Here is a 12,279-nt window from a genome sequence, read left to right as displayed (position 1 = left end):
TAAGGTAATCGTTAGTTAATAGATTAAATAGATTTAATATCAGATTTTAGATTTCATTATGATACGTCACATGAATTTATCAAAGATTTTATTTGTGTCCCGATTTAAAGATTTGTGCTTGGAGCGTGCAAACTCCTCGGAGACTTTGATAAACAGAGAGTCTATTTAAAAATATTGATAAATAGAGAATTTATTGTTCCTATTGATTATTCTCTAGATGCATAATAATCTCCAAATAATTCAAAAACATAATTAAATCCCCATATCACATCTATATAAATTTTCTTCCTAAAATCATTTAAAAATTAAATCAAACATACTTTTAATCTAATTTCTGGTTTGCAAATGATTTAAAACTCAAAATGAACAGTTACAAACGATAAGCTAAATAAATTAAAAGCAAAAGAGGAAATGAAGGAAAAACATAAACAAGATTAATTAAAATTAAAACGTAATTATTTCTAAAAAGAGCCAAATTTTTTACTGTATTTAATGGCTTGGTTCATAAATATTCCATATTATGCCTTTAACGAAAAGGTAAGAGAATTTACAATGCCCGAAATAACTAGGATTCTAAAATCTTACAAAATTAAAACAGGATAAACTATGCATTTAGTCCTCCACTTAATTTTACAATTCTATTTTGGTCACTTAACTCTTAACGATGGACAATCACATGTGAGTGGGAGCGTTGAGAGCCTGGATCAGTTGCCGACGGCCCTTTTGGCTACCATCATGACCAAGCTCGACATCTCTTCCATCTGCTCATTGGCCGCCACATGCAGGACTTCCAATTCCTGTGCTTTTCATATCCTCTTTTTTCTTCCCAATTTTCACATCCTTGTTTCATTTCCCCTTTTATTTGCATCGAAATTTTGGATCTTTAGTTGTCTCTTTACTTGTTGAAAGAAATTCATGGTCATTTCATTTGGATTTTGCTGATTATGAATGATAACATTTCTCAGATCCACCATAATCAAATGAAAAATCTTTCTCTCTCTCTCTTTTGACAATTTGGCAGGAGATCTCACCGTCTATGGATGAAGCCATTGTTGCCACCAAATCCTCACCTTAAAAGCTTAAAGCTAGATTGTGGCCAGCTTAATGATTCATCCATTGAGCTATTACTTCGACCTTCTTTACATGAACTTTGCTTGCACAATTGTTCAGATTTTAGTGGAAAAATACTCTCCGAAATCGGATCACGTTGCAAGGATATAAGGTATATATGCATATACATATACTTTGATTGAGGCCTGCATTTACCTTTTCATGGTGAATATAAATATACTTTTTTCCTTGTTAGATATTTGCTTTGTCGCAGAAAGCTTTGGTGTTAGATTTATGATGCCGATTTGTTACCACTTAAAGGGATGTTATCATTAGCTTTATATGTTAACTTTCGTTCAGGTCTCCCTACTTGGGGTCGGTGGCCGAGAAAAGGGGCCGGAGGGTACTTATTTCTGATCTGGAGGAATTACTTTGTAACACCCCCAACCCATACTCGATCCGGCTACGAGTCTGAGATGTCATATTGACTTTTCAAAACCTTTACTTGAACAAAATAGTGAATAATTTTAAAACTTTTACTAAATACAATTGACTAATTTACATAAATTAGTATCATATGATTTTGCAAAACCAATTCGAGTATATTGGATTCAAATCATTATTTACATGCCAAATACATATATTTTCTGATCTGAACTTTGTAAAGGAGATACTGACCTGTCTTGCTCCACATTGCTCTCTATATTCTTCTCGAACCTACATGTGAAACAATCACACGCTAAGTCGATGACTTAGTGAGGCATAAAACATATAATAAAACTCCAACTCGTAATCATGCTTGAACAATTTCTACTAACATATCACATACAATCATCACACTCACATATACATATAATAATTCCTACTATGCACCTTTCATATTTCTATTCTCTTGTTTATATGATCAATTAAGTTCATATCATATATCTTATAGCATATACAATAATCACTAACACACATATATCATATCATATAATTCATATCACAAAACACATATATACATCACATACATTACATTCAATGTTATCTCTTATTAGCCCATGTACACCTGTGAGAACTGTAGATATGTGAGTCTATTGAGGTTGTGCACCACTATGTTGTCACCACAGCTCATTTAAATGTCCCGAAGGACCTATCCAGAGGTCACAAAGACCCCGGTAACTATCCAGAGGTCATAAAAATCCTCGGTAACTATCCAGAGGTCATAAAGATCCTCGGTAACTATCCAGAGGTCATAAAGATCCTCGGTAACTGTCCATAGGTCCCGAAGAACCTAGGTAAACCCTCGACTCTTGACATGCCAACCATACCCCTAGCTCTCATATCACATAACATGGGCATTATCATTTATAACATTTCATATCACTTGTTATTTCTCTTCTGTCACATACCACATGTATGTGTAACCATATATCTCATATCATATCACATGTATCACAAGTGCATGTATTCACGTAGATCGTTTCATATGACTTATATCATTTCTCATTTGTTCATGTAACTCGCATGTCATATCATGTAACATATAACACATATACCCATAACTTAATATCACATACTTATATCAATTCACACTTAATCACATAGGTCATTTCTCCTAACATATATATTCTCATATAACCTATGACTTATTATCAAGTACTCAATTAATGTTCCTATATGGTTCCATCTTTATCATATAACCTATGAGCTATTCTTATATTACCCTATATCAACCATACTTTGTTTATCTCACTTTTCATATCATTCATTTATCACATATATGTCACTTTGCTTATAACACTTCTCTGGTTTTCATATGACATGTAAATCATTTTCATCTCTTGTTCTCATATAATTACATATAGTCACTTATCACTTATCACATAGTTTACATCCTATGATCATAGAATCATATCAATAACACATATACTCATGCACACATATAAATCATAACAAACACATACCTCTATGAATTCATGCATTTTACTATTGGAAATAGACTTATCATAAGTCTTATTTTCCATTTAACATCATATACTAAATAATGTGCACTCACCTTAGCTTTGCTTTGATTCGATTCTAATCCTTCGATTGTTCCGGAACAAGATTACTTTTAGTATCTACATAATCACACATGGATTTATATCAGTATTATAACTAATATATTCTAATGGTTAACTCTTTAGACTAAGAGAGCAATTTCATCTTTTAATGAAGGTATGCATCGATGCACTACTGATGCATCGGTGCATAAAATTCATTCGATGTTGTATTATTACTGGGATGCATCGATGCACTCCTTATGCATCGATGCACTAATTGCATTCGATGTTTTTATTTTAAAAGAGTGTATCGATGCATTACCTGTGCATCGATACACCTTCAAACAATTTATGGGTTTTAACCTTGATGCATCGATGCACTATGAATGTGCATCGATGCACTCTGCCCAAAATCCTCTTTTTGAACCCGAAAATTCATTTATTTTGGATTAAAACCTTCATGTTTCATCCCTTCTCATATTCCTAACTTACATATACATACTTAAACTCCTTAATATTCATTTATCTCATCTATAACCTCAAAATTCCATCTTTCATATGGAAATCAATTATCATACCCAATTATCCATGTTATCCAAACTTAATTCTAACACTTCTAACTTCTTATTCTTATAGATGACAAGTCAAATTCATCCTCCAAATTCATTTAAACCTTCTTATTCAAAATTTCACTTAAAAACCCATTTTCTTTAATCTCTTCTAACATCTTCATCTTTGAGTTTTCACTTATCTTTAGACTTCTTTAAGCTTTCTTACTTTCGAAAGAATCAAAACCAACTTAGAATTCAAATAATAATCAACTAATAAAAATTCTCACCTTTGCTCTTGGCTTCCACGCGTGAAGAAGAAAGGAGAAGAAGAAAACTCTGGAAACTCATTTCCCTTATTTCCCACGTTTTTATATCCTCTAAAAGAGAAATAAAAAAATATTCTCTTAGAAAAGACCATAATACCCTTATTACTTTCAAAATTTTCTATTAAATCCAACCTCAAAATTCTCCAATTAAAATTCTGAACTTTTAACTTATTTCGAAATTGAACACAATGCTTTCAAAATTCACCTTTAGGTCACTAGCCCGATATTGAGGATGTTACATACTCGGTGGTTGCTCGCAATTAAAAGTAAGACTTATTTATGAAAGTAATGAATGAGGAAAATATTAATGAAAGATTAAAGACATTTTTGTTAATACATTACACCTAAAGATGGAGCCAATTAGTGGTTTACTTGGAGGCTTTATTTCTGAAGGTAATGAATGAGACAAAAGGTGTAAAAGATTAGTGAAAGATTAAAGGAAATATTTTTAATACATTAAACGTAAAGATAGAACCAGATAGGTTGGCATTTTTCTCGTAGGCTTGTCTGTGAAAGTAATGATTATGAATGAGAACGGTGTAGAAGTCTATGAAAGGTTAATTGAAATTTTTGTTAATCATAAAGATGGAACCGGTTAGTGATTTTGGTCTAGACTAGATAAGTCCCTAGTATTTTAATTCAATGATCCACGGCAACTATTCAGGAAGAAAATGAGAAAGTTCAAAGGGAGGAGTTTCATAAGACCTACAGTTCTTAGTTTCCTACTTTTCAGAGAAAAAAAAAGTTTCTAAATTCGAGACATCTGCTTATGATTCCGTTGATGATGTTGTATGCCTGGTTTTGAAAGTCAGTTTAGCCCCTCTCAAGGGTTAGCCTTGGACTAAAAGCGGCGGCAATAAATGTTTGGCCTTTTCAAGGAATACTTTATAGTTATGGATAAACCTCAATACAAAAATCACTCATTGAATATCCCATGTAGTTTCCACTGTATTGTTGGTGAGAACACAACCAAACCCTATGCCCTGAAAGAATTCAGAACAACTCAAAGGTTCCCTTTCCCTTTCTTTTCGCACTTCTTCTCACTCCCTTTGCCTAGCACAAACTGGAGTCTCCCTTTTATAGTGCAAGCTTTTTCTAGCTTGTCAACACTCAGTCTGCCGACCATCATTGATCATCTTCTAATTTCAACCAATCATCAAAATGGCTTGAAATTCCATGTCCAAACAAATCTCCAAAACGGCTTGAAATTCCGCCAAGCTGTCTTTTTCAAGAAATAATCTCTTCAATACATACCAACATGGGATTATTGAGCTTCTAAAGAAACCACCAAGCTTTACCGTTTGAATAGATGGAAATGCATTTAGCCTCTCTATAGAATGAACTTATAGGACTTGTCTTGATACTTTCTGATTACCACATTTGAAACCAATAGATCATTCATATCTATATAGATGATTGAAAGGAAATATTTATTTAGTTCCTAAATTTGCCAGGGTGGGTGCATTTGCTTTCTCATCGACCATTCTGATAATTGGTTGCTTATCGGCACTCAAAACAGTTAGTTCCTAAATTTATCAGGATGGGTGCATTTGCTTTCTCATCGACCATTCTGATAATTGGTTGCTTATTGGCATTAAAACTGTATATGCTTCATGTGCAAAATTTACTCGGTACACTGACAGAATTTCTTATGTATATTTTCTATTTACTTAATGGATGTTGTTAATTCATAAACTAGATCATTTGTAGTTTTCCAACTTATAAATATATGCCACTTGATAAGTATTCCTTTTTCTTTTCAACTACGTGCCAGGAATTGAATCTGATGTTTGACTTGTCACTATTTCTTCGGCATAACTTTGCTCGGGTTTGGGCTTTAGCTTCGGAAAAACTGACTTCTCTTGAGATTGGCTGCATTTCTTCAGTTATGGTGACTGAACTGCTTAGCCCTAATGTTGGACCCCACCAGTATCCGAATCAAATTCAACCATAAATATTGCCTAGCATCCAAAAATTATCGCTTTCTGTAGATTATATTACAGATACGATGGTCAGTACTATATCAAAAGGTCTCGCATTATTGGCAGACTTGGAACTTCGACATGAACCCGTCAAAGAACCAAGAGTTCGAGATGCACCCGTCATAGAACCAAGAGTTACATTTGATCTTACCAACTCCGGCCTTCAACAAATCAATCTGCATGGAAGATTAAAACATCTTTCTCTTGTCAGGAGTCAAGTGTTCCTCAGTACTTACTTTAAGCGAGTTAATGATCTCGAGATCCTACTTATGGCTGACAAGTGTGCAAATATGGAAAGCATTTGCCTTGGTAGCTTTTGTCGTGTTACAGATACAGGGTTTAAGACACTTCTGCATTCTTGTTCTAGCCTGTACAAGCTTAAGGTCTGCCACGGATCCCAGTTGACCGATCTGGTTTTTCATGACATTGCTGCAACTTCCCTTTCTTTGACTCATGTTAGCTTCAGATGGTGTAATCTTCTCACCAACCATGCAATCAGGAGTTTAGTCTGCAACACTGGTCTCAAAGTTCTCGACGTGAGAGGCTGCAAAAACCTTGGGGACGAAGCCCTACCTGCTATCAGCTCTCTCTGCGAATTGAAGATGTTACAATTGGACAACTCTGATATAACTGATATAGGAATAGCATACTTACGCCATGGCGTTATTAGCTCATTGATTTTGTTATCTGTTAGAGGAAGCAAGAAACTTGCATATAAATGCATCTCGGTGCTATTTGATGGCTCTTCTAAACTTCAATTGCAAGAGCTGGACCTATCGAATCTTCCTAATCTCTCCGATAATGGAGTTTTGGCTATTGCAAAAAGTCGAGTTCCGATTTCTGAACTTCGATTGCGACAATGCCCACTCATAGGTGATACTTCAGTCATGGCACTAGCCTCGATGCAGGTAAACGATGAAAGAGGACACGGTAGTAATCTACGATTGTTGGATGTTTACAACTGTGGTGGCATTACTCAACTTTCGTTCTGATGGTTGAAGAAACTGTATTTTCCGAGATTGAGATGGCTAGATGTGATGGGGAGTTTAAACAGAGATATCGTAGATGCTTTGGCCAGGAATAGACCATACTTGCATGTCGCTTGCCATGGCGAGGAACTAGGGACCGATCCATGGAACAACTTGGATGGTTCATACATGCATGACTATGAGAAGTTGGACGAACTAGAACAATGGCTGCAGGAAGGAGAGTGGGCGAGTGATGATGAAGAGATGGAGGATGCTGAAGATGTGGTGATGGAATGATTTCTCATTGTATATTTATGTTTGTAACTAGCTACTAGTGGATGTGAAGTTAACTTATTTGTAGGAACCATAAGGTGATTAGACGGATAATGTTATTCAATTCGGATTTAATGTGGACAAACCATTCAAAATTATAAACGTATATTATTTTGTAATTATCTTATACTAAAAAAATTGATACAGATAAAAGAAGAGTGAGGTGATTTCTTTGGATTTTGTTATGTATTTTTATGTAACAAATATTTCTGTTGGCTAATTGAGTCTGAAGATTGTAAATTCATTTTAGTTGTCCAATAGAGGAGAGGGAGAGAGTTTTCAGGTTAGTTGGATTTGAATATTCAATTTCTTTTTAATTTAAATAACTTTGAGATCTCGACAACTTTGGGCGTCTTAAATATAATGTGCGTTATTGGTTTAAATTTAATCTGATTTAAGTTTCATTATGTGGACCACATATAATAGTTGTATTTTGAAATGGTTCATTCTTATAGTATATATTTTTACACACAGCATTTCATTCCATTAAAGCACACAACACAATTAGATCAACGAAATTTATTTGCCAAATTGTCATACTTTTACCAGTGGCAAAATATTATTAAAGCACTTGATTTATTAACAAACCCCATTTGTATTTGTTACTCTATATTAATATTAGTAATACTAATCTATTTAATAACAAAACTATCTATTTTATCTTACCACCACTATCAAAATTATTAATAATGATAATCATAAGTAATACTTATAAGGTTTAAAATAAATTAAAAAAAAATGTATACACTAAAGTGCAGAAAACAGAACTATTTGGAGTCAAAACAGGAAGAAAAAAACATGTAGGCACCAAGCCAAAATTGAAACCTTGAAGAACTAGACACTCGGTTTCACCCTTTTTTGTATTAAATCTAACCAGATTCAATTTAACTAACTTTAACAACAAAACCCTACAAATCTATCTTCTTTCCTAAAACTTCCATCAATAATGACTACTTGAAAAAAAAAGGCGTGAATCGAAAAATAGCAAAGGGAATTCATTTGAAAGGCAATCACAACAAAGATTACGACACAGAAATAGCCGGTTTGTCATCGTCCCTAACAAAGCAAGCAAAGATTGAGGTTTTCTAGGTAAATTGCAACACAAGAAAAGCATAGAGGGCAAAACAAGCCCAATATCCTAATTCGGAGTCCACTCGGCATGTCCCCATCCTTAGGCAACATTATCAGCTCCTGAGTCTTACTCGTCATCATCTGAATCATTTTCGACTCCGGCAGCTGAATTGAGAGCTTTCAACCTATCGATCAACTTGGCCTTCCTTTCCTCATAAGACAGCTTCTTCAGGTTGTACCTATAGCACGCATATCAAATTACATCAGACTTGAAATTCTTGAAAGCCAAATTATATCTCAACATTCAGGGAATTGTTAAAAAGCTAGATTGGTGGCTTCAGCCTTGCTTGGCATGACTGAATAACATTTAGATATATATTGCCAGGAGATATCAAATAACATGAAGTTGTACCTCTTGTGCTCCTTGGGAGGTGGCTTCTCAGATTTCTTAGCTGCCGGATCTGCACGAATTGCAGCATGAACCTTTTTGTACATTCCCTCCAAGCTGTCAGCCTCAAGGCCTCTCTTTATGTACTCACTGAAGTGAGACTGATACTTCTCTGGCTCATCTTCAATCAAAGACTGTCAACTAGATGAAGTTAGAGACTTGCACATGCATGTTAAATAAAACATTGCTCGAAATAACAAAACCCACCCTCATGTATGAAGCAACATGGCCACCGTAGATGTATTTGCGGTGAAGTTCAGGATCAAGTTGCTTACTGTCCTTGTTAAATCCAGCAAACCTTTTCTCACTGTGAGGAATATCTATCCCTCCATCCAATGCACCCTACAAGGAAATGCAAAGAATAACTAAATGGGAAAACTGACTAGAGATAGTACAGGTGGAAATTTTGAAAGTTAAATTATATGTAAGACATGCTAATAGAAAAACTAAAATAATCTTTTCAGGACTCATATTAGCTCCACTACACACAAAACTATTGTTTTCACTAACAGAAACTAACAGCCTAACCTCAAGAAAAGACCATGCTCATGCACAAAGATATGAGTTTGAATGAAAGCTATCAAGGATGAGAGTAACTTAAAAGAACAAAAATACTTGGAAGAAATAACAATGAATAAAGTTTGTCACAGGCACATGTAAATCGTGTAGAAAGGGACTACAACATACCTTGAGAACACCAAAAACACGATTACCGGTGGTGGTTTTGACAAGACCTACATCAAGGAGAGCTCGGAAAGGCCTCCTGGTCTCTGCTGGTTCAACACTAAAGTCCTCCCCAGTTGCCTGTAAGAAAGTTTCAAACATAATTTCAACATACTATCCATCAGAATTTTTTAGGAAAACCAACACCATTTAGAAATCATGACATACCTCCACATTGCCCTCGTATTCAGAATCCATCTCCAGCTGCTTGAGTGTTCGGCGAGCCAAAAGGAGTCCGACACAATAAGCTGTGTTTAGAGCATCATTGAATAAGATACTATCCTCAACCAGGAGAATAAGATTATCTTAATGTCTAGGAAAGCAAATTATACCTGCAGCATAATTTGTAAGACCAACTTCAAGTCCATAGCTAGGAAGCTCATGAGCATAAGCTGCTGCAAGAACGATATCACCAGAAATACTAGCATGTACAATTTGAGCAATTATATCCTTGTTGGTCTAGTAAACGTATTAAGGTTAACATATTAACTAGCAGCCTAAAAACTATAATAAAAAACTACATAGCGAATAAAGAAGAATATAAGTTTTTCGGCACATTATTCACTATAAATAACATAAACAATAGCTGCTTGGGACCAACATTGCAAACCAAATGACAATGAGGGGAAAAAGCATCAGTCAAAAATTAGGATACAAATCGCGCAACAAAACGATATTTTGGGGTATTGTACTTGTTCTTGTCCTGATTGATGAGACGGTTCCTTGCCCGATAGTCCGTCTTGCCCTCTACAAGATACAAACAATTGTTACGACACCAAAAGCAAGTAATACATCAGAAAGGCGCTAATCTGAACAGGCATTATCATAATACCTCGCCTTCTCTTGAACTTAACTTGAAATCTCTTGAAATAAGCCCTAGACTTTTGAGATTTAACGTAAGGCTGCACCATAAAAGTTAAAAAAAAGGAGAAACCTCAGACAAAACAAAATCTACCATAAACATCACACAAAAAAACCTATATAATTCCCATCTACCATGCTTTTCACATTCAATAACACTTTAAACTAAACTGAAGCATACTAACGTTAAGTTTTTCAAGTTTAAACGAAACAACATATCTTTTAAACTGATTCGATTGATTCATTTCGCAAACATAACCTTGGCAAATATATGACTGTATAAAATGAAGATAAATAATATATAAAAGGAGACATAAATACAGATAGGCGAACCTAAATTATCATTAAAAAATGAATAACGACCGTGAAGAGGATGAGTGTTACCATGGCTTTGAACTCGAGGGTTTGCAAGCAGCCGGGCTGTGTTGCTGAATCAAGAAAAATGATAATACAAAGCCCTAGCGAGTTTACTTATAGGAGGAAATCAACGGTGACGATTGATTTTCAGATTAGATGTTTGGACGCGTGCAAACGTTATTGGGTTGGGTTATATAAACTTCGTTAAATGTGGGTCGTCATCAATAGGATTTCTTTTAGGTTGATTTTCAACACTTTCATCTTTATTCATAAATTTATTAAATTAAATAAAAATTAAAATTAAATTGACAGAATATAAAATATTAAAGATTAAATGTATAAAATATTATTAGATACATCTGCAAAAATATATGTCAATATGTAGTGTGTTGCATAATATTTTGATGGTGATAGCCATCTATTCGATGATTGAATTTATTAAATTAAATAAAAATTAGGATCAAAATATATAGATATTGAAGACTAAATGTATAATTATGTTATTTTTTGTCAGTCATGTTGACTCTTCCGTTAAATATTGATGGTTGATGATTCGATTGACTTAAATAACTAAATAATTTAATTGATAAAATTTAAAAATGAATAATCAAAATTTAAAGATGGATAAAAAATAATAATTTATAAACAATGGTTATAATTGTTTTTACCAAAACTTTTTGCATATTTAAAATTATGGTTTGTACAAGAATTAAGTGACTTCATGGGTAAAAGAAGATTGTTATCTTTGATTATTTCGTGTTCGATCACGATATTTATAGGAGTGTTTGAGTATTCATTGTTAAATAATTAAAAACCTTTCAAATATATATTATTTTGTAATCATCCCAAACTAATAAAAAAAATACGATTTATATATATAATATTCATAACCGTGTCTTTGAAAATATTAATAAATTTATATAAATTTGTATGTAAAAATTGTACTTGTATAGAATTTATCAAAAATAATTTATTTTAAAAATATATATATACATCCATATTGTACTTGTATTAATTTTGTGAGTTAAACTAATACATTATAGAATTTTACGCATTAATTATTTGTGTTTGCATAATTTTGAATTTTTTTTATATATTTGTCTCATATTTACTTTTCGTTTATTTATATAATCTAAAACTGATAATTATATATAAATATTTATATTATGTTTAGAACGGATATTACATTTTAATCCCCTAAGCTTAATAAAAAAATTCATACTATACTTGTGTTAATTTTGTGTGTTAAATTATATTCGGTCAATGAGAAATTAAACCTTGAGTGCACGAACGTAGTAAATGTCTCGATATTGTGATTATGTGAAAAATGAATTAAATTGCATCAAATCTAAATAGGAAATTACCAATTTCAAAATGAAGAGTGATATTGTTAGACTAAATTGTGAAAAAAAAAACCGTAAGTATTGATAAGATAAATTTCAACCATTTAACATTTAATGTTTACACCCTTTGTATTTTTGGTGCTCAAACTTGGAAGATCAAAGAATGATAACAATTCCTTTACCACTAAGGTCATTCGGTTCATGCTACTTCCATTGTATGCTTTTTATTTATTTATTTGGTT

The 12,279-nt window shown here is 33.3% G+C and overlaps 1 protein-coding gene and 1 pseudogene across 2 annotated transcripts; one reads left to right on the top strand and one right to left on the bottom strand.

The window, feature by feature from the left end:
* Positions 1-1,048: 1,048 nt before the first annotated feature.
* On the top strand, positions 1,049-7,222 carry LOC120195773 (annotated as a pseudogene).
* Positions 7,223-8,204: 982 nt separating this feature from the next.
* On the bottom strand, positions 8,205-10,774 carry LOC120195779 (60S ribosomal protein L5-like). Of its 2 annotated transcripts, XM_039197702.1 has the most exons (9): positions 10,722-10,774; positions 10,309-10,378; positions 10,132-10,223; positions 9,809-9,935; positions 9,645-9,724; positions 9,441-9,557; positions 8,961-9,095; positions 8,718-8,887; positions 8,205-8,544 (listed from the first exon to the last, which is right to left on the bottom strand). In XM_039197702.1, exons 1-9 carry the CDS (start codon positions 10,722-10,724, stop codon positions 8,433-8,435), a joined length of 906 nt encoding a protein of 301 aa, XP_039053633.1. In that variant the 5' UTR covers positions 10,725-10,774; the 3' UTR covers positions 8,205-8,432. The 2 variants fall into 2 exon arrangements, with proteins under 2 accessions (XP_039053633.1, XP_039053632.1); XM_039197701.1 differs by lacking the exon at positions 10,722-10,774 and having other exon boundaries at positions 10,309-10,387.
* Between the last annotated feature and the right edge of the window lie 1,505 nt (positions 10,775-12,279).

Source organism: Hibiscus syriacus, unplaced genomic scaffold, assembly GCF_006381635.1.
Source record: "Hibiscus syriacus cultivar Baekdansim isolate YM2019G1 unplaced genomic scaffold, ASM638163v2 tig00117021_pilon, whole genome shotgun sequence".
NCBI lineage: Eukaryota > Viridiplantae > Streptophyta > Magnoliopsida > Malvales > Malvaceae > Hibiscus > Hibiscus syriacus.
This window is presented reverse-complemented; position numbering and strand designations above follow the sequence as displayed.

Excerpts from the sequence above, each read along its gene's own strand:
- LOC120195779 (XM_039197701.1), bottom strand. The coding sequence starts at position 10,387 with ATGGTGCAGCCTTACGTTAAATCTCAAAAGTCTAGGGCTTATTTCAAG. Across the intron at positions 9,725-9,808 it reads TCTTACAAATTATGCTGCAG|CTTATTGTGTCGGACTCCTT; the intron begins GTATAATTTGCT and ends CTCTAAACACAG. Across the intron at positions 8,545-8,717 it reads CCTCCCAAGGAGCACAAGAG|GTACAACCTGAAGAAGCTGT; the intron begins GTACAACTTCAT and ends TGCGTGCTATAG.